This window comes from Macrobrachium rosenbergii, chromosome 27 (genome assembly GCF_040412425.1).
Source record: "Macrobrachium rosenbergii isolate ZJJX-2024 chromosome 27, ASM4041242v1, whole genome shotgun sequence".
In the NCBI taxonomy this organism is placed as follows: domain Eukaryota; kingdom Metazoa; phylum Arthropoda; class Malacostraca; order Decapoda; family Palaemonidae; genus Macrobrachium; species Macrobrachium rosenbergii.
This window is the reverse complement of record NC_089767.1, coordinates 11,259,992-11,281,472: the sequence shown is the minus strand read 5'-3', so window position 1 is coordinate 11,281,472 and position 21,481 is coordinate 11,259,992. Positions and strand designations below refer to the sequence as shown.

Here is a 21,481-nt window from a genome sequence, read left to right as displayed (position 1 = left end):
TTTCTGTGTATATTCAATAAGTAGGATAAATCATGTCTGTTAGACCAAGCGAGGCGCTGGTTGCAAAGGTAACTGAAGTCCTAAGACATATGATGCCCAGAACGTTCAATGGTTTGCGTATTATTAAACGGCCACGTTGTTAGAAGTTAATTTAAATCTCGGCGATGAAGTACTCTAAGGGATAGAAACGGAAAAGAAAGCAAGAAAAGGGGATAACTAAAATAAAAAAAAAAATCACGCTGAGATAAACGAGAGAGAGAGAAAGACAAAAAACAAGAACATGAGCGACAAATAGAGAGAGAGAGAGAGAGAGAGAGAGAGAGAGAGAGAGAGAGAGAGAGAGAGAGAGAGAGGTGTTGACATTATTTCGGAGGATAGCGAAAAGGGTAGAGGAATAGGGGGTGGGGGAGGCACCCAATGGTGTGAGTGAGGAAGAGAGAAGCTCCAACCCGGGACATAGCACTGACGCACGCCTTTGGCCGATGACGTCATCGTCATGAGTTTGGTAGGCCGAGGGTGGCATTTTGACCAGTTTCCGTTTTTATATATTACTAAACGGCACTATTCTTCGACCGGAGGTCAGATCCTGGAAATCTGTTGGCACGTATAATATTCTTCCGACAAACCGAGGATTAAGACGAATTTATAAGCCTCCGTTTCTGTAGCTTGAAAAACATCACCAGAATTTATCATATGCGAAGATAACGGAATCTTAGTCTAATCTCGGTACTTGATAGGTCACGTGTCTGTTGAAGCCTTATCTTCATCTGTGATATACTTTGCCTGCACATCCACCCCTCAGCCCTTTGTCTCGGCCGGAGGCACGTTTTGTATCATCGTTGTTATTTGCATCGGCAATATGGCAAAAGTCGCAAACAGGCAAATCAACAAAAAACTGACGCCAGTAGGAAAATACCTTTGTAGATGACTTTGATCTAGGAATCGCAGATTCAGTAATAATACTCTATTGGATGCTTTCGCTATGAAGTAAAACTAGAAATATCTTACGGAGAGAGAGAGAGAGAGAGAGAGAGAGAGAGAGAGAGAGAGAGAGAGAGAGAGAGAGACAAAGGAACATGGTAACAGGTATTTCCGACTTTAGCGTTCATCAGCGACCTATGTGTTGTTGGTGCTGAGTGTGTGTGTGTGTGTGTGTGAGTGTGTGCTCGAGCGCGCTTGTGCGTGTGTGCATTTGTCGAGTGTTGACGTAGACGTTCAGTATTCTGCAAATTGATCCTGCAATGCTTCGTTTGCACTCATTCCTTTTGAACGGGGAACTCAGAGAGTCATCCCTAATTTTAACTTGCTGTTTTCTGTTTTTCTTTTTTGGCTCCAAATGTACTCATACCGCGCTTCAAATTAGACACAAGTGGTCATAAATGATTTTGTAACGTGTGTACATGATGATGATAAGTTCTTTGAATCATCCTCGGTATTTCATTGAGTAGTTGTACACAAACCTTTTTTTTTTTTTTTTGCAAAACACGTACAGTGGATATAAATTTCCTTCTGGCTGATCGATCATTTGTTGTCATTAATTACTCGTAAATTACCAAAATGATAGCGTAATGTTTTTGTATACTGGAAATGGCTTGCACAGTACATTTCATAGAAGAAAATGCGAAAGGTTACCTATCTGCCAAGTCAGTCATGTAAAAACAAAATAAAAAAAAGAAGAGGAAAAGAAATCGAGGGAGTATTCTTGACCTTTCAATATTGTTGTCATTCTCTGTACTAGGAAATGGTCTTTAATTGAATTACTCTAATCAAAAGAACTGCGCATTCGCAGACGCTCGTGTTATTGAACGTGATTGCATACATGCATGAACACGTTTACAAATTATGATTTAAGTTTGTATAAATTACATACACGCACACTAAATACAGTATAGGATATATATATATATATATATATATATATATATATATATATATATATATATATATATATATATATATATATATATATATATATACATATATATATATATATATATATATATATATATATATATATATATATATATATATATATATATATATATATATATATATATATATATATATATATATATATATATATATATATATACACACATATATAAGTTTGTGTGCGTGTGCGCGTGTCCGTACAAATAATTACCGACAACGCTGTGGAACTTTTTTTTTCCGCTTTCGTATGGCAGTAGTTCCTAATCTGGTCTTATTCTTGTGAAACAGCTCCTTGCCGTCCAATCAGTTTTTATCATCTGAGGCCAAGCTTGCATTCAGGCAGTGGTGCTCTCTCCGGCAGTCTTTCATTCATTGGCAGGATCGTTCTTCTCTGAACTCTACAGGTTTCGGTCAGTGCGTATTTTCACTCTCATAACGCTCCTTAAATGTTTCCCTTTTCTTTGGAATCTATGCCGTTCCACTGTTCTGAACAGGCACAAGTAGCCTACCGCATTTTTCAATTATGGCACAGCATTTGCGTTGGTTCTCGTCTGTAATTCCTTTAGAGCTTTTAATTACTCTCTCTCTCTCTCTCTCTCTCTCTCTCTCTCTCTCTCTCTCTCTCTCTCTCTCTCTCTCTCGTTTTGACTTGCCTGTTGTTTCTTTGGATGTAGGAAAGTCTACCAAATAAGGAAACTTATCTGAAAAGAAAACTGAGCCGGACAAGATATCCAAAATGGATTGTTTCAGTTATGCCGGAAGACAAGGAGAGAGAAGAATACTCCAATGTCCTAAAGGCCTCCTTTCCTTGTGTAATGTCAGACCTACCTCTTAAAGTAGAAGAGAGTATCATTATGAATCCGGCGCATAAAGAAGACCAAGGCTCCAGATCTTGCAGGTTATGTAAATAACTGGAAGAAATGCCATAATTCTGTTTAGGCTTGCTCAGATATAGTTTCCTCAGCGAACATTGCCACAAATCTTGCAAAAATCTAGGTTTTAGAAGTTAGGTGTGTTTGATTTCTGATCTTACTGTGGACCGGCTGTCCTGTTGCGGGAACGACTTATCCTAGGTTCAGCCGTTCCCCTTGAGAGTTCATCCCAATTTACTCTGGGTTATTCATGTCACTTGAGGTGTTCATTTAATTGTTTGCCATTATTGGGTCATCTTTCATATATTTATTGTTGATGTTTTAGGCGCACCTCTTTATTGCCATTGGACTGAGACTTGTAGCTCATTAGTCTCAGCTCCAGCAGACTTAGCGCTAAAATTTTCAATCAATATTTCGACGCTCCTTCCAACTGTTTCTCTACTTAGGAATAGTCTTCGGAAATAATTGACTCATTAGTTTTGTGACGTTGAGCTAAAACGGTTTCTTTCTTTACTTATCTTACCCATTTTGGTATTCAGTCAAATTAAGAAAGGGTGTGGTACGGGGAAGTGTCTGCAATAATACACGAATATGTATTTTCCCTCTTACTCCCTATTTAGTGGTACGGACAGAGCAATCCCTGATATTTTCCTGAGCCTTTTATGCGTCTGTTAAACCACGTAAAAAAATAAAGTACCTGATAGTCAATGGACCTCAGTAGGTCGTCGAAAAAAGAAAGAAAATCTCAGAGTCATGAACGATTCTCGAACTGTGGTCCTCGCCCAGCCAGAATGAATCATTCAGCTGACATTCTCTCTCTCTCTCTCTCTCTCTCTCTCTCTCTCTCTCTCTCTCTCTCTCTCTCTCTCTCTCTCTCTCTCGCGATGTTTTCCGGAACATACCATTTCCCTGTAACGATTACAGCACATCAAATACCACATCACTTGGTATTAGTCCATGAGAATGTTGAAGAAAAATGCTCCCCTTGAGTAAATAATCTGTTGTGGTCAACAACTATCTTGCAGAAACGTCATGCGGAGCATAACGAAAGCAAGACGTTATTAAATTGGCCACAATTATCGGAAAATAAACGTAGAAGGAAAATTTGATTTTGTGAAATTTAGGCTGTCAAGCAGAGCTCTGGGGAGCTTTCGGCCTGAGCTTAATACAGTGTAAAGAGGGAAGTAGTGCATTCTGTTTTTATGGGTGTGACAATTTACTGACGCGTCTGCTGCTTTGGAAATTTGCCGTCCAGGAGTTTCATCCTCGATTCCAAATTAGTAATAAAATTAGTTTAAAAATAATTATAGTATAATGTTGGCAGCGCTGCTTTTATTCAAACCATGTAAGTATTAAGGATTTTTTTAGACAAAATTTACCAGAACAGTATGGATATTTGTTTGCTTAAGAGCTGTTAAATAAATCCATCTCTCTCTCTCTCTCTCTCTCTCTCTCTCTCTCTCTATATATATATATATATATATATATATATATATATATATATATATATATATATATATATATATATATATATATATATATATATATATATATTTATATATATATATATATATATATATATATATATATATATATATATATGTGTGTGTGTGTGTGTGTGTGTGTGTGTGTGTGTGTGTGTGTACTTATATGCATGCAGTCAAACATGCATCAAATTACCAGGTAAATGGGAGATAGGAATATCAACATCGAACATTGCAAAGTTGGTTTCGCTTCCTACTAATATAAATTCGTATTTTATTCGTTGTAGAATGTTATTGAGGATACGAAATCTGAAGAGGACTACCACTTCTACAAAATTAAAAAATAAGTTGAAAAAACTATGAAGTGATAGATATCATATTATGTATGTGTACTCTAGCCATAAACATTTACCACTATTACTGATTTTTTGCCAATAAATTAATGCAGTGTGTACAGAAATACGTAGAGGATTATAATTTTGTATATATTAATCTTACAGGTAAGCAATGAAACTTCCCAATCGTTTATAGAATTTTCCCAACAAATTAATTTAGGGCGTTTGTATAAAGGGACGCAGATGAATGTCTTTTTTAAATAAAATTAATCTTAAAGGTAGGCAGAAAGCGTTTCATTTGTCATTTTCATTGATTAAAAATGTTATTTGTTGGCCGAAAAACGTTGCAAATTAGTAAATGTTTTGTAGCTTTATTGTTGTTGGCAGGCATATAATTTATTCATTTGGCATATTTTTACTCTGTAAATAAAATTATTTAATGCTGTACAATATTTGAAAGTAAAATAGTAGAAATAAACCCCGAATATTAATTGAACCGCTAAGCGCAGTCAGACCCCGAGAGGCACACGTGACGTCACGCACTACACCCGCCATCAACTAATCCCCGCTCCACCTGCGCATGGCTAGACCTTGTATTCTCTCTCTCTCTCTCTCTCTCTCTCTCTCTCTCTCTCTCTCTCTCTCTCTCTCTATATATATATATATATATATATATATATATATATATATATATATATATATATATATATATATATATATATATATATGTGTGTGTGTGTGTGTGTGTGTGTGTGTGTGTGTGTGTATATATATATGTATGTATATATATAGGTATATATATACATATATATGTATATATGCGAATGTGTATTGATGTTTCTGTAATAACTAACAGGTTAAATATTTTTCTTAAAAAGGTCCATAAAAGGAACAAATTAAATATAATTCAATAAACCACTATGTTTCTGCCAATACACCCCGGTCCTCGTCACATGGAACATGAGAGATGTTAACAGAGAGGCAATGTTTGAACGTGATGAAAATGTATATTGCACTGAAATGGTTTGCATTTGTGAAGTGTAACCGTTACGGCTGCCCTAAAGAAAGAGCCCGTGCCAGCACAGGGCTGGCTTAATCTATAGAACAAGTAAAAAATGCGCCGAAGTTTCTGTACAGCGTGTAATGCTATATGAAACTCTCAGCCACGGCCCATGAAACTCTCAGCCACAGCCCGGTGGAGACCTATGTTTTTTGGCACCTATAACGGTACCAGAAGCATGATCATGGCTAACTTTAACCTTAAATAAAATAAAAATTACTGAGGCTAGAGGGCTGCAATTTGGTATGTTTGATGATTAGAGGATGGATTATCAACATACCAATTTGCAGCCCTCTAGCCTCAGTAGTTTTTAAGATCTGAGGGCAGACGGACAGACAAAAATCCATCTCAGTAGTTTTCTTTTACAGAAAACTAATAAAAGCGGAGTATAAGGAGGGTACTCAGTCCAGGTTTGCCTTCTTTCAGGTGAGTTCTTGTTTGCTTCTCTTGACAGGTGATGGGTATGAGGGGGACCTTTTGACTTGGGGTCTGTTCAGCGCTGGTTAGCTGCCTGTTGACCTGACTGGATTATCTTTTTAGCAAGCGGATTCAGAGGAGTTCTGCCCAAGATATCTGCCTTCTAATGTCCCTCTGACAAGTTCATGTTATCTGTTTTGGTTGTAATGGCTGATTCTAGAACATTCATCCTGTATGAACAGGTACTTTTAAATGGTAACTCGCTCCATTTAATGGATGCCCAAAATCTAAAAGGTGAACGAAAATTCCCAGAATATTATTATTATTATTATTATTATTATTATTATTATTATTATTATTATTATTATTATTATTATTATTATTATTATTGTGTAATAAAAATACACAATTATACAGTAAATATATTACTATGAAAAATAGACAAGGACGTTCGAACACTTGAACTGTGTTCCTCATCAGTGCTAACGTTAAAACATTTTAACGTTAGCACTGATGAGGAGCACCGTTCGAGTGTTCGAAAGTTTTTGTTTGTTTTACATAGTAATATATTTACTATATAATTGTGGAATTTTATTACACAGATTGTTTTTCACGAAATTGTGAATCTCTTAGCATTATTATTATTATTATTATTTTTATTATTATTATTATTATTATTATTATTATTATTATTCAGAAGATGAACCCTATTCTTATGGAACAAGCCCACAAGGGCCATTGACTTGAAATTCAAGCTTCCAGCGAATATGGTGTTCATTTGAAAGAAGTAACAGAAGGTAATAGGAAAGAAAATATCAGGTTTTATAAAAGAAAAAATAAATGAACAAATCAGTAAATAAATATATAAAAACGTGGCTGAAATGCAAAGTGAATTGTTTAAGGCTAGTATTGCATTGTATCTTCGCTTGAACTTTTCCTAGGCCATAAGTAATAGATCTTTTGCGTCATGATAATCTCTGCGGTAACGAACGTTCCTTTTGCCCTCTATTGTTTTTCACAGTCTGCGAATGGTACTTGGTAAATCCAGACTCGGTTTCCGATCGATAGACTCTCTATGGCTTTTGTTTTCGTAAAAGCAAATGGGTTGTCAGTTTTGATGCTTTTAGCCATATTCTGAATACCATCTATACAGGAGTTTTATTTTGTTGCTTATTTTTTTTTTTTTTGTTATCCTCTTGAATTCTTAAATATATTGTATTGGCCGTGTTGATGGCTTTCTTGATAACATAAGTGGGGTAGAGTAGCTGAGAAAGTTAGTTTCAGATAAGATCAAATTCTTTGTCTCAATAACCTTGAGAACCGATTCTTAGTCCTGAAGAAAAATATTCCAGACAAATATTTGGCTGTAGTGTTAGGCTACACCCTCTTTCAACGTCGGAAACTTGTCGCATACATATCCCAAACAGGTTGAAAATAAGTCAGTAACCAAAAGTGGTGGACGTACTTTCGATAAATGCTGGATGTTCTTATGAAGCACTGGTCAGAACTACCTATAAGTCGTTGACTTGTGTTCAGCCTGTCTGGGATTAATGTGTGAGTAATAAGCTGGCGACTTGTGCTAATGTCATAATTACTGCACTGTGGACACACTCTAAGGATACTTATGCACAGGAGAGTTTGGAGGCAAGTGATTTATTCCCTGGATTTGACACTTTTTACATGACATGCGTACAGAAGTGTGGTTACAGGTGGTCGATCAGGCATATGACAAAGACCTAGCAGTAGGTGGGGCGAGTGACACGTGAGCATGTGACTGTGAGGGTGCTCTGTGACTGCTGAACCTGGCTGCTAAACTGCATAGAAAACTGATTTTTCTGTTTCATTTATTCATATTGACATTTCAATAAAATTGGGGTAACGGCGATATCTGCGATGATATGAAAGATGTCAGCAACACTGTTCTTTTGCATTTCCCAGTTTCGTGTACTCTAGTATAGTTCGAAGATGAACACCAAGTGCAGAAAACCTCTGTAGCATTAACTGTTTCATATAACTACACAGAAAGCTTGTGCACAGTTTGCAGAAGACCCCAACGCTCCCCCACACCCACCCTGCATTTACTCTCGTGCTACCTCGATATGAACGATTTTCCTTTCTGTATACACGCCATCCTCTCTTTATCCCTCCTAACGCTTCTGAATTGCACGCTCTTTTCACAGATTTGTCGTCTGCCATTCTTTCCACAAGATCAAACCATCTCAAAATACTCTGATCTATCATTTCACATACTCGAACCTCTTCACCACCTCTACGTGTCTCCACCTTTCTCAGCTCTTCAGTTCTTCTTATGCCTCATATACTACGCATACAAACGATCTCAGTTTCTTCGACTGATTTTTTCTATCTCATTCAATATCCACATTTCTCAAAGAAGAGTTAGAGTGCCTGATACATCCCAACCTTTGGGTACCAGAGGCACTCCATCTTTTCTTAGTCGTTTTCATAAATCCTGCTGCCTTCCTTGCATCACCTGTTTTGTGGCTCATCTCTTCTTCCATTCTGCCTTCGTCTGCCACATCAATTCCCGAGTACGCACAAAAAGCAACCACTTCCTTTCTTTTAACATTCATAATAATGTTCAGTTCTTAATCTTCCATTTTATTCTTGATAACTTTCCTCACAAATTTCTCCTCTCCCAAACATTTCCAATCTCTTTCACTGGTTTTTGCAATGTCTTTTCACATTTACTGTCCCTCTCAGTCTTACTTTCACACCAAACCAGTCACTCTATCATATAGATATTCTGACACTTCACTTCCATCTTATGAACTTTAATCACTCTCAGCAACTTATTTTTTTATACCTTACTTCCTCAAGATGCCGCTTATAGTACATCTTTATCAATTCTCTTATGTACATCTCCCAATTTTTTTTTTTTTTCAAAACTTCCCACGCAACTGTTTCATGACAAACATTTGATCACACACCCTTCTCCCTAAGCCCACACTGTTCTACCCTTATCAAAACTTCTGTCACCCTACTTTCTCAATCTAAATCTAATTCTAAGTAACTTTATGCTCCTAATCGTTCTTGGTGTCTCCTTTGTCACCTTTACACAGTAGAACAATGATTCATCTCACCCATTTCAGTTGAGTCTCCCCGTCGTCCAGACGTATTTTACAAACCCTGGCCAGCCAATCAATCCCGCTGTCCCCGCCGTACTGCAGCCCAGTAGTCAGAGGGAGCCGAGTGATATCATCAGCAAATGCTCGCTTCCCCGTGAACTACTCTTGTTTTTCCTTTAATCTTCTCTCTGCAGAGCTGCATCATGAGTTACGGGCTGCCGAGGAGCAAGAGCCCGTGCCAGCACAGAGCTGGCTTAATACAGATATATATATATATATATATATATATATATATATATATATATATATATATATATATATATATATATATATATATATAGTACTGCAGTAACTCGCGTGTCAGCTTTCCTATTAACTCGTGGTGTCTATCCATTCTTCAGTCTTTTAATAATTAGATGTTTCAGATGTAAAGTTTGGACATCATTATCGCTGTTTCCTACTGTACACCATTACCGAAATTTGACTATTCAAACTGTTAAATATGACTAAAGTGATCACTTTGTCTTAGAATTCTTTTGCGATGAACAGTAATGTTTACACTCATTACCGTCAAAACGGACATGGCAGAAGACTGTACTTAGAGAGAGAGAGAGAGAGAGAGAGAGAGAGAGAGCACAGGGTGGGGTGGGGGTTGGGGGTGGGGTGGGTTGCGGGACGGGTCGAACTTAAGTTAGCTGGCGCGTTAGGAGCATTCTGTTTAACTGCCTTATTTCACTGATCTTCCAGTCTTTGTGTAATCGTGTCGGTGAACGCGAAAACAGCCGTAACGAAAGTCCTTCGGTCCGTCAACTGAATCTCTTCGTGACCGACGGCATCCTACAAAAGCACCATATATGTATAAAAGAAAACAAGACCAGATAAAGTCAGAAATACCACGCTGCATGAAAAGATTTCATCTTAATAGTACACGAGACAATATCATGTCCAAAGTGTACTCGGGGACGTGAACACTCACCTTGTGAATAGAAATGAGCCTTCTTCAGCGTCTGGCTATTGAACATCTTAACACATGCTATAGGACATAATGTATCGTTACCATAAGTTCACATTCATGGTAATTGCATCGCCAAACACACACACATGAACACACACACACACACACACACACACACACACACACACACACACATATATATATATATATATATATATATATATATATATATATATATATATATATATATATATATATATATATATATATATATATATATATATACACACACATATATATATATATATATATATATATATATATATATATATATATATATATATATATATATATATATATATATATATATATATAAAAGGGTGTGTAACCACAATATCATTATCCATAATCTTTACCGCATGGTCATGCTGTATAAGGTACATTTTTCCGTGCATATATCTTTGTATAGCATAAGCTAAACATTAGGATTACTGTAGCATGCCCATATGTGTCTGACATTAGTAGTAAGAGCTCTGTTATTGCCAGTCCCACAGTCATACCTAACCGCTCACTGAGTTTTATTTTTATCTCACGTTTTACTCCCCGCGGTGTATTTTTGAATACTTACACAAAGGACCTGCATAAAAACTCCCTTTTGAGAGCCCTGGTCTCAACATAAGCAACTGATTAATCTATGGGTCTATAACTAATTACCCATATTTATATAAAATAAAAACTACTACACGTAATTAGCTCTGACGATGCTAAGTACATCAAAAAGATGTTCAGAGCAAAAACTTTCTTGAAACGCCTTTTCCTTTGTTTTGCTGTTTCCCAAACCTAGACACACTAGGTTTGCGTTATATCATTCAGTATAAGGAAACTTGTTCAATTAAAGTTATTACATTTATTAATTTCCAAAGAAGATATTGGAAATGACGCATACTAGAGATGACTAAGTCACTTTCTCTGATTTCCGGAAACGCGCAACGCTATTTAGGAAGAGAATCGATTGTGAGAATGCGCTTAACATTTCTGTAACAATAAAGAACAAACGAAATTAATTTTTCTATTTCATCACTTCACACCTAATAATTGCCTTTAAACCATCAAAATATTTATGTCATTGCGTAAAGTACTTTGCATCATATCAATATTAACCCTAAGAAAAAGGTTTATTGTAATTTCTTACCGCACCCTTCAGTGTTACCAACAGTGACTGTAGCTGAAATGATAAGAGAATCTTATTTATCCCTATTAACTCAACATAGATTGATATTTTTAATATGAAATGTATTTTAAGACAATTTAGCAGCTAGCTGTTTTGTATTTACGTTCATAAAACAAACTTTATTTGTGTTTAGTTGGCAGCCATGTTTAAATTTACCAGATGAGAGAAAGAATAAAGTTGACTACGGAGAAATTTTAGTGAAAATAATTCAGAATCAATTGAACTGGACTTGCAGTTGGGTTTCACTCGTAAATGATTGTACTGCATTCAGAAAATTACTGAAAACAATGAAACAATCGTATAGTATTTAAGAACAGGTCAATGTTGATGGGGATTGTGTGATACTAATCCTCCATGAATATGTCCGGGCTGATGGTGGTGGTGTGTTTTGTCATCTCACAGTAACTCTCCACCGCCATTTGTGTTTGGTTCGTGCGTTTTTCGGGGGGATTTGGTGCATATCAGTGATTTAATGCGAAAATAGAGGGTGTGTTACGTTTAGCGATGCAGGATACTCTTAAATGTGCCCTAACTGAGTCTATTTTTTAAGTTTTCTCTCGAAGTCAAAAAATGGCTCAGTCTGTGAACTGTAGTTTGGATGACATCGACCTCAATGCATTAAAGGTAATTTCCCCCTTTGTTTTCGGTCATTTCGTAGTTTAGCGTTATCTCTTACTTACCAAAAGTGCTTTTGTCGACGAAGAATTATAAAAAATGGAGGCGTTTTGGCCCTATGGCCGCTTTTAGGGGCAAGCCATCATCGTAACGTGTTGGGGATACCCCCCTTCTCCCCAACTTATGTTTATTATTTGTTCATTTTCACTTGTTGATAATTTTGCCCCTCAAACAAAGCTTATTATCTTCGAAATTGTGCTTTGCGGACAAATTTCTGTTATTTGCCGCATATTAAAAATTTTTTTTTCAGATAGAAAAGGTCAAATTGTGTCAAAGGTCAGAAATAGGCCTGGGATAGACCTTGGGTCCTTAGGTCAATCTTTGACGTAAACCATCTTTTCTGCCTAAATCATCTTCCCGTCAAGAACAGTTTAGGTATAGTAGCCTGGGGTAGGCCTAAATTTTTTCTTTTGTGTAGCCAGTGAACAAATTCATGACCTAGGCTACCAACCTTTGCAAATCCTTGATGGACGATACCCTGCCTTACCCTTCTATGATTGTGGGTACGATAAGGCACTGTTTTCTTTCTCATGGTAGGCTAGATGACCAGGTTTGGCTACGGGTGGAGTGAATACCTTCATTTTGAATTTTCCATTGTCAGAAATAGGCTATTTGCAGGATCTTTCCTAGCTAGTGACCCCCAAGGATTTTAACCCCATGTATATCCACCTTTTTAGGGTGTTCAGTACAAACAAAAGTCTGTAAATGTTGTAAAGATAATGACCGCCAAGAAATATTAGTCCTAGATAACGACCCCCAAAAACCCTTTGGGGGGGTCTCTAATTAGGAAAGATCCTATTTGCACAGAATCATTATTGAATGAGTGAGTGAAAACTAATATCATGTAGGCCCTTTTTTGCCAGTAGTCATAGGTTAGCAATTTGTGTTTAGTTTACCTTAACACTTTCACTACATTACCATAATGCTTGAGCATTGTAGTTAAGGTTTTTGTTAATCATGACTTTGTTCCACTTTTTTCAGTTTTGCTGTATAGCCAATTAGAGCAGAAGCAGCTTTGAAGGTCATAACCTCCCTGGTTGTAATGTTAATATCCTTCCCTTGCCTTTTCAAAGTGTAGTAGTTTGTATCTCATCAGTCATATTAAGTAGCTTGTAGGCAATTTACAGATTGATTTAGTATTTGAGGCTTGTTAAGTTTAAAGGTTCAGATTCTTTTACTAATTCAGTATGATGAAAACATACGCCTGGGCTTAGGATGGGGGAATAGTGAATACTGTATAGGCTGTAGTTACATCCTTATAATGGCTTAGTTTAGGCTGATTGGGTTAGCAAAGTCTTAGACACTCACTCCTTGTTTTTGTACTGATTGTGGAGATAGACATGGCTGCCAAAAGAAGCTCAGTCACTAGAAAGAAGAGTTTGTTTGTCCTTCCTTAGATAGCCAGATGTCAAATCAGTCACACAAAAGGAGACTAAATTATATCATGTTTTTTAATAATTTTAAACATAACTTAGGTGTAGTGAGTGTGTTATGCTGTATTTCCAGTTCTACTCAGTTGATCATATTCTTTTCAACCTAAATTTGAAAAAATGTAGTTGTAAAATATGTATTTTTCTTTTTTGAGCTATGTATGAGTACCATGCAGTCAAATAAAATGTAAAGGTTAGCCAACTTCTCAAACAAACATGTTTGAAATGTAGGCTAACCTTTACATTTTATATCAAATAAATTATGACAACTCTTGGATTTCAATGCTTATGTTATAATAGGGAGTGGTATTGTTTTCTCTCTATGAAAAATTGCTCAAACTTGTTGTTATTATTAAAAGTAGCGAAGTTTTACTGCCATTGGAAATTGCAGCATGCTTTGACATTGTTATAGGTAGAGAAATGCATAAATCTAATAAACTTGAGTAATGTGGTCTACTGTAGAAAGCATTGTTGACCCAAGGGAAGGAGAAATATCTCATTTTCTGATATTTAATTAGTCTTATTTCATGTTGATGTAGAATAGGCTAAAGAGCCATTAACTTGTTAAACAAGCTTTCATAGAATGAGTAGCCTATTTAAAAGTCACAGAAAATGTTTACAGAAAATGAAGTATAGCACAGTAGCCTAAAAGATGAAAATATATATCAGCAGATAAACAGTGTCAGTCAAGACATGCTTGAAAAATTGAGAAGAGACATGGCTCTTAAAATGGCATAATATAAACAAAGGACTCTGGTGTATGGCAAGACAAAGTGCAGTGCAGTATTCACTAATCATAAGACCAGGTATAAAAGCTATTATGAAAACCTATTGTTTATTACCGTGTTGAAAATTTTGTCTAGACTCTCATCATCAGTTCTTTCCTTTGTGTGTATATATATGGTAATTTTAATGGTCACTCATGGGGAGCAAAGGCAGTGGACTGCCCATTGCTCAGTTGTGCAGTATCCTAGACACATGATCAGCATCTAAGGCCCCTCCACTCAAAGCCGTGACCAGGAGGAACTTTAGTCAAACCAAAGTAAATACAAACATGTACTGTAGTATGTTTTTGGCTTTGCCGCTTTTCTCAGATTTGATTGATAAACCTTGACGTAAGTTAGGGTGTAATGTAGATGTGGCAAAATTGCTGCCATATCTTCCTTATGCCAGGTCAAAAAGGGTAAACACCTTGACACTATTGTTCTGTGTTTCTAACACTGAAGACATAAAATGAGTGAAAGAACTGAGATTTGATGACGAGTAAAGGATGATTTATAATAAAAAAAAAAAAACTGCAGTATATAAATGATTTTATATCATAAATTGAACTGTTTTGATAACAGGGTAGGATATGGATGATTTAGTTTCTAATCATCAAAATGAATTATACAAATGCCCAATATCTAGCCAGACTCATTGATAAAAATACTGTGACACGATGCAATAAAATAAATACTGTTATTGGCTCTTCAGAGATTGTAAATTAAGTGGGCTTTGCCCCAGAACGATCTCTTTCTTCTGGAAAGGAAAGCCTGTGTGAGGGATAAGTAGGATTTTATGACTGGGTTAAAGAACCCCGAATTGAGGGAATCAGATTAACTGTAGTCGGATTATAAGTGTTCGTAGTCATTTTTGTTTTACTGTAGACTATGATTGTTGTTGAGTTGACTCAGGATGCATAACTCTGGGCCTTCCCAAATTCCCCAGTCCCTAGCCCACAGAGATGGTAAAATTGTGTTGCCAATGAAATTTATCAAGACTACGCAATACTGTATGACCTTTAAATAGTGTAAGAATTATGACTTTTCTAGCTATAGGAAGTCACAGGTACTACGTAGCTGACAGGCAGTGTTAGCTAATAAGATTGCGTTGTGTAGAAGGGAGCTTGGAATCATTGGAATTTTGCTTACAGATAGCCTAACAGATTTTCAGAATAATTAATTACAGTGTATTGTTAATATAAATGTACATACTTAATAGAGAGAGAGTTATTACGAGATATGGTAGGTCATTTTGCAGTTTGGCCTTATAACACTATCCATGCCTGTTGCTCTAAATAAGGCTATGTACTATTTCCTTTCTTTTAAAAAAACGTGACCAATAGTAACAAAAGTTACAGCTGTTTTATTTTCAAGGTCAAAGTGTATTTTCAAGGTCATCTGTTATATTGCTAGTAAACGCTAGAACACTCAACATCCATATACAGTAAGGCAGTAACTGGAGTTTGCAAAATACATGACCCCCAAGACCCAAGCTGCAGAATTGAAAAATGTGAGAGATTTGTAGATTGAATGGATTGTTGTCAGCACAAAAATCTACCAGTTTTACCTGGAATATCTGCTGTCAAGGTTATATAGTTATGCAAAATTGTTATCACAACTCGATACCTATCCCTACAGTTTCACACAAGCATTCTCACTGTAGCTTTAGAGAACATGGGAAAGAGGAAGATGTGGCTCAAATTTTTCAATGCTCCTAAGTGAGAGGTAGATTTGAGGTACAGTATATATGTACATGTTAGAGGTTATCCATAATACTCTACTGTATTGAATATTGAATGTTATTCCTAATAACGTTAGTTTATTGTAAGTTGCACTTAAGAACTAAACACAGCACTGTCTGACTGAAGTTACAGTACATGTGTGATCATTTATTATATAAAAAGATTACAGTAAGTTATAGTTGAAAGCAGTGGTATTGATAAGGAATATTGCTGGAAGTGTTATGGATGATAAGTGGTAAGAAACTTGTGAAAATTAAGAGTTGCCAGTTTGACTTTATCTCTCAGGCTTGATAACCATCATGATTTTTTTTATTATTTATTATGTCCTCAGCAATTATAGATTTTCAGTATCTTTGTTAGGTTTTCTTTAGGGATATAATCTTTCAAAGTCTGAACAATTCTCTCCATAGAATAAGTGTAGTGGCCCTTAAACATCCACAATACCCTCTGATCTTGAGTCATTTTGGGGAGCAAGCTTGAAAAGTTAATCCTCTTTTGGTGAGATATTTTCTGATTTCCAAGACAAAGCACCCATGAAACAGCTGGAGGAAAAGTATTCAGGTAGACCATGCCTTCTTGTTATGCATCCAAAAGACTGGCAGTTGGAATTTAACTTTTCCTCAATAGTTTAGCAGCTGCCTGGATCATAAACCAATGGGTATTAGCACTGACAGCCTTAAAAACTTTACTCTTCCTGGCTAATAAATGTAGCCTGTGGCATTTTTCCCCAGAACAGAATGGTTTCATTAGCACTGAAAATTTATGATAAATAGTCTTTCCTCTCAACAAGTTCTTGATGAAGTCTAGATACTGTACTCCCTATCTGTCTTGGTCAGCAGGAGTTGCTTCTTCAGTGATACATTTTGTAGTCCAAACCTTCTGAAATGATCCGACCTGCCGTGGTTGGCTTTCAAGTTTGCTGAGCTAGATCCTTTGTCTTTACTTGCCTTATGGATTTACATAAGGACAGTGCTTTTCCCAAATCATATTACTGTAAGTTATTGGGAGGCATTTTAATGTAGCAATCCTGGACCCACAGAAAAGTAGGGGAGAGAGAGAGAGAGATTCAGAATTGGTTGTATGGGTTGACTTTTCCTCCTTATGTATGTACCACTCTGTCAATTTGTTGATGCTATAATTGGGGCTAGTTAAGTGGTAGAGCCCACAGAAAACCTAACAATTATATCTTTTCTTGCAGGGTCTTCACATTCTTTGCTCTCTTAGTAGCACTTTTAGCAGAACTAGGAGCTTTATACATTTTGTTCATGATTTAATTCAGGATTTTATTGGTGTCTCCCACTAAAGATGTGAGAACCACAGAAATTAGCACAGTACTGATCACTGTGCGAAACAAACATGCAGTGGAGGCTGGGGGCTGAGACAGAGATGCTGGCATCTCCCAAGAAAGTCCATTTACAAATTGTATCTTTTAAAAGATTCCATGATTTATATTAAAGTTGTGTATGGATTCGTGTTAGTAAATGAAAATTATTTTTAAAATAATCAGTAATTTATAGTTTTTGACATTTCTAATTTTGAAGTGTTTAAGGGCTGCTTTATGAGCAAGAGCCTGTGCTGGCATAAAGCCAGCTTAATCACAACAACGTGTGACCATTGTTTACATTTTCTCAACTGAGGATGATGATATCTGCACTTTGTAAGCATGTGAGAGTGACTTTTTTTTGTGTTTCACTTCTTATAGCCTAAATGTTTGCTGTATACAGTATTGTATGGTGCATTTATTGCATACTAAATATTTTAGTTTTCTTTATGTTTCGACCTGACACGAGTCACCTATGGTTTACACAAATAGATGCTGTCCTTCAAAAAGTACATAGCCTATACATGTATAGAACTCTGGTAGACCTCAAAACATGTGGGTTTGTAGTTTTTATTCATTAATGTTGTTAATTTTTCCTTTTGGTTTTCATAGAAAATAATTCTTGAACAAAGCAAGTATTTAAGATGATTTGTTTTAGCTGTTAAGCTTCTAACTGGCTGACCTCATTCAAGCTTAAGCATATCCTACAGGAACATTAGAAGACAGGCAATATAGAGATTTTGATCCAGTGAATAATTCAAAGCCAAACATTTGCAACAAACACATACACATTTTCTTATCTCATGGTGTTACCACCTATAGTTTGCAGTGTGCAGTATTGTGCAGATTTGATGGTAATAAAGGTGGTTTCTCATCCATTCCTTTTAGCCTAGTCTCACTCCACCTAGCTGCACTACATCTTTTAACTTTGTCTTGCTACAGTTTTGTTCAAGAACAAACTTAGTGTCTTCTTCTTCTTCTTCTTCTTCTTCTTTTTTTAACGTGCTTTTTCCCCATTTTTGTATGGGGTAAGCACGATGCCTTCTTTTGAAGGACTTTTTGATTTGGCTTTGGGGTAGACCTTTGGTCTTAGTGTGACCCACATTAAAGTTAGAAATGAAAGAGTACGGGAGAAAATTTTCTTTGCAAAAGGAAAACTTTCAGAAGGTGTCCTATTCATATGGAACAAGACGGTAAGGGCCACTGACTTGAAATTCAGACTTTCAAAGAATATGGTGTTCATATGAAAGAAGTAACAGAAGGTAATAGGAAATACAGAGAGAAGAGATCAGTTATTAGAAAAAAAAAAAAATTAACAAATAAATAACTATATAAAACTGTAAGTAAATGATTAAATACAAGGATAATTGCTTGACAGTAATAATGCATTGCATCTTTGCTTGAACTTTTGAGGTTTCAGTTGCACAACGTCCTCAGGGGGACTGTTCCACAGTCCAACAGTGTAAGGAATAAAGGACCTCTGGAACTGAGAAGCTTGACAGCGAGGCACATTTACTGCATATTGGTGCCTGCTGTTCAGCATATTTGATTGCTCTCAGCCAAAAAAAGAGGAACAGGGATCAATTGTGAAAGTGAAAGATATCTGTTAAAATACAGCATATGGAAAATTGACAAATGAGACCATCTGTCGATGGTCCAATTCTAAAAGAGATAAATCTCTGGCAGAAGCAGACATCCATGTAGGAGGGCAGTATTCTAGTAAAGGAGGGACAAATAACCTGAAACAGGTTGCATTGATTTTATCACTGTTACAAATATAGAAGGACTGACGTACAACACCCAACTTCCGTGCAGCATTTGCTGACACTTCTAGATATTTCTCAAAAGTAATGTGAGCCAAAAGTTACACCAAGTATAGTTGAAGCTTCAAATTCATCTAGCAGAGTCCTGTTCACCTGAAGGGGAGGATGATGCGGAAAACCTGTGTGATCAGCTCATCAGTAGTGTTTTTGCTCTACTGGAGTTCAGCCTCATACCTCACCAACTACACCATTCACTTATCTGCTCCATTACATGATGGAGGCTAAAGGCATTGCCATTTCTCACAAGTGGAGACTATACCCACAAGTGTTGCATCAGCAGCGTATTGAACAATCTTGTTTTCCAGGTCAACAACCATATCACTTCACATTTGATCCCTGATCCTCTTTTCCTGCCAAGAGTGACCAGATTTGCTGAACAGCAGTACAAGTATGCAGTAAAATGTGCCTTGCCATCGAACTTCTCAATTCCAGTGGTCCTTTATTCCTCACAAAGTTGGACTGTGGAACAGTCTCCTTGAGGATGATGTGCAATTGGAACCTCAAAAGTTAAAGTAAAGATGCAATGCATGACTACCATAAAACAATTCTCCCTAAATTTTATAATTTATATTTTTATGTTTATTTATTAATTTGTTAATTTACTTTTTCTTTTCTAATAACTGATCTGTTTTTTCTGTACTTCCTATTACCCACTGTTACTTCTTTCAAATGGACACCATATTTATTGGAAGCTTGAATTTCAAGTCAATGGCACTAGTAGGCTTGTTCTATGTGGATAGGTTTCATCTTCTGAATAATGATAGTAATAATTTTATACACTAAAAATAAGAGTGGACCAAGCACACTACCCTGTGGATCTCAGACACAATGGGTCTTGTGCTCTTCCAAGGGTTAATGTTTTCATCAAAATGTGATATTCATCACAGTAAAGCCTGAATTCCCTCCTGCCCCTCACCCTCACCATGCGAACTCAATAAAAAGTTTGTCAGCGTAGCGAATGCTTAAAGTGTCATTGCAATATCTGATGTATTACATGGGGCAGACTACCTTTACTGTATTGTAAGCACAGCTTGCTAAGAATTAGAGGCAGAGAATAAAACTTCACTTCAGAGAATTTTGAAGTACAATGGACCCACGCCTATTTGTGGTTCTGGATTCACAGCTTCACCTATTCGCAGATTTCTCTGTGGAACATATACTGTACACACATTATTCATGGAGAATTCGCCTATTTGCGGCATTTTTCGTAGAGAAATATTCACAAATTCTGTATTTTCATATTTTCATGACTAAATACACTTTTTGTGATAAAACTATTAAAATATTCAGGTTTAAGCATGTTTAGAGGAGTTTCTTTGTGTTTTAAACTAACAAAATAGGCAGTTATAAGCATTTTTAGAGGGGGGTCAAGTAGGCTATTTGTGGATTTTAGCTATTCATGGGGGTTAGTGATACTCATCCCCTGCGAATGCTGGGCGTTGACTGTACATTCCAATTCTTGTATCAGAATTAGGAATTGTGCATTTGCCTTTTAGATGAGGTATTTCTTAAAATATTAAGCAAATGTGATTTACTCTAGTTTGGGTTAGTCTCAGAAACTTGAATTGGCAAGGAATGACTTATTGCTTTACTATGAATAAAATTTCACTGATGTCATCAGAGGTAGTATAACTGTAAAGAAGAATGTTTTATTAGTAAACAAAATTAAAACTTGTGATGCCTGTACAAGAGAGGCATTTCTGTGAAACAGAAGGATGGGCTTTTAAAAAAAAGTGGATGAAATTTTGAAGTACAGTATATGTCACTACAAAATGTTGAGGGTCTTTGTGGGAAGGTGTTGGGAAGCTTATATTTTGAATAAAGAAGTAACAGATAGTTGTGTTAATTTTTGTAAATTAGTGAAAAAAATGGGTAGATAAGTAGGCCTATAACAGTAAACTGGTCACTGGGAATGGTCAGATAATATTAAAGTTAGTGGAAAGGAAATGTTGTTGTAATGAATATCTTTTACCAAGTAAAACTAACCTGGAACCTGATTTGAAATGATAATGGTCAAATACCATGTATATTTAGTTCTTAATTTAGGAATTACTGTCAGGCAACATTGTTACAAAGACATTTTGAATATCCCATTATCATATTTTTAAATACATACTATACCACATTGGCTATTCAGTTGGCTAAGATAGTACGGTATTGTGGACTTTTTGTTAACACGATAATTTAGGATGACCTTCATTATTCAGTCTTTAAATGTTGCACACATTTCCTTATTAAACATTCAAAGTACAGGTAATCATGCTGTACCCATGTCAGTGCTTTCATTTTATTATTTTGCATTAGAAATATTGAAAAAACCTGTAAAATATTTTGTATGGAAATTGCCATGCTGA

The 21,481-nt window shown here is 36.2% G+C and overlaps 1 protein-coding gene across 29 annotated transcripts in view; it reads left to right on the top strand.

The window, feature by feature from the left end:
• The first annotated feature begins 11,533 nt into the window (after window positions 1–11,533).
• Window positions 11,534–21,481, top strand: part of msn (serine/threonine-protein kinase msn) — a 289,523-nt gene continuing 279,575 nt past the window's right edge. For all 29 annotated transcript variants that reach the window (XM_067128891.1, XM_067128885.1, XM_067128876.1 and 26 more), the window contains exon 1: window positions 11,534–11,996. In XM_067128891.1, the coding sequence (XP_066984992.1) occupies window positions 11,943–11,996 (54 nt within the window). In that variant the 5' untranslated portion in view covers window positions 11,534–11,942. The remainder of the gene's footprint in view (window positions 11,997–21,481) is intronic.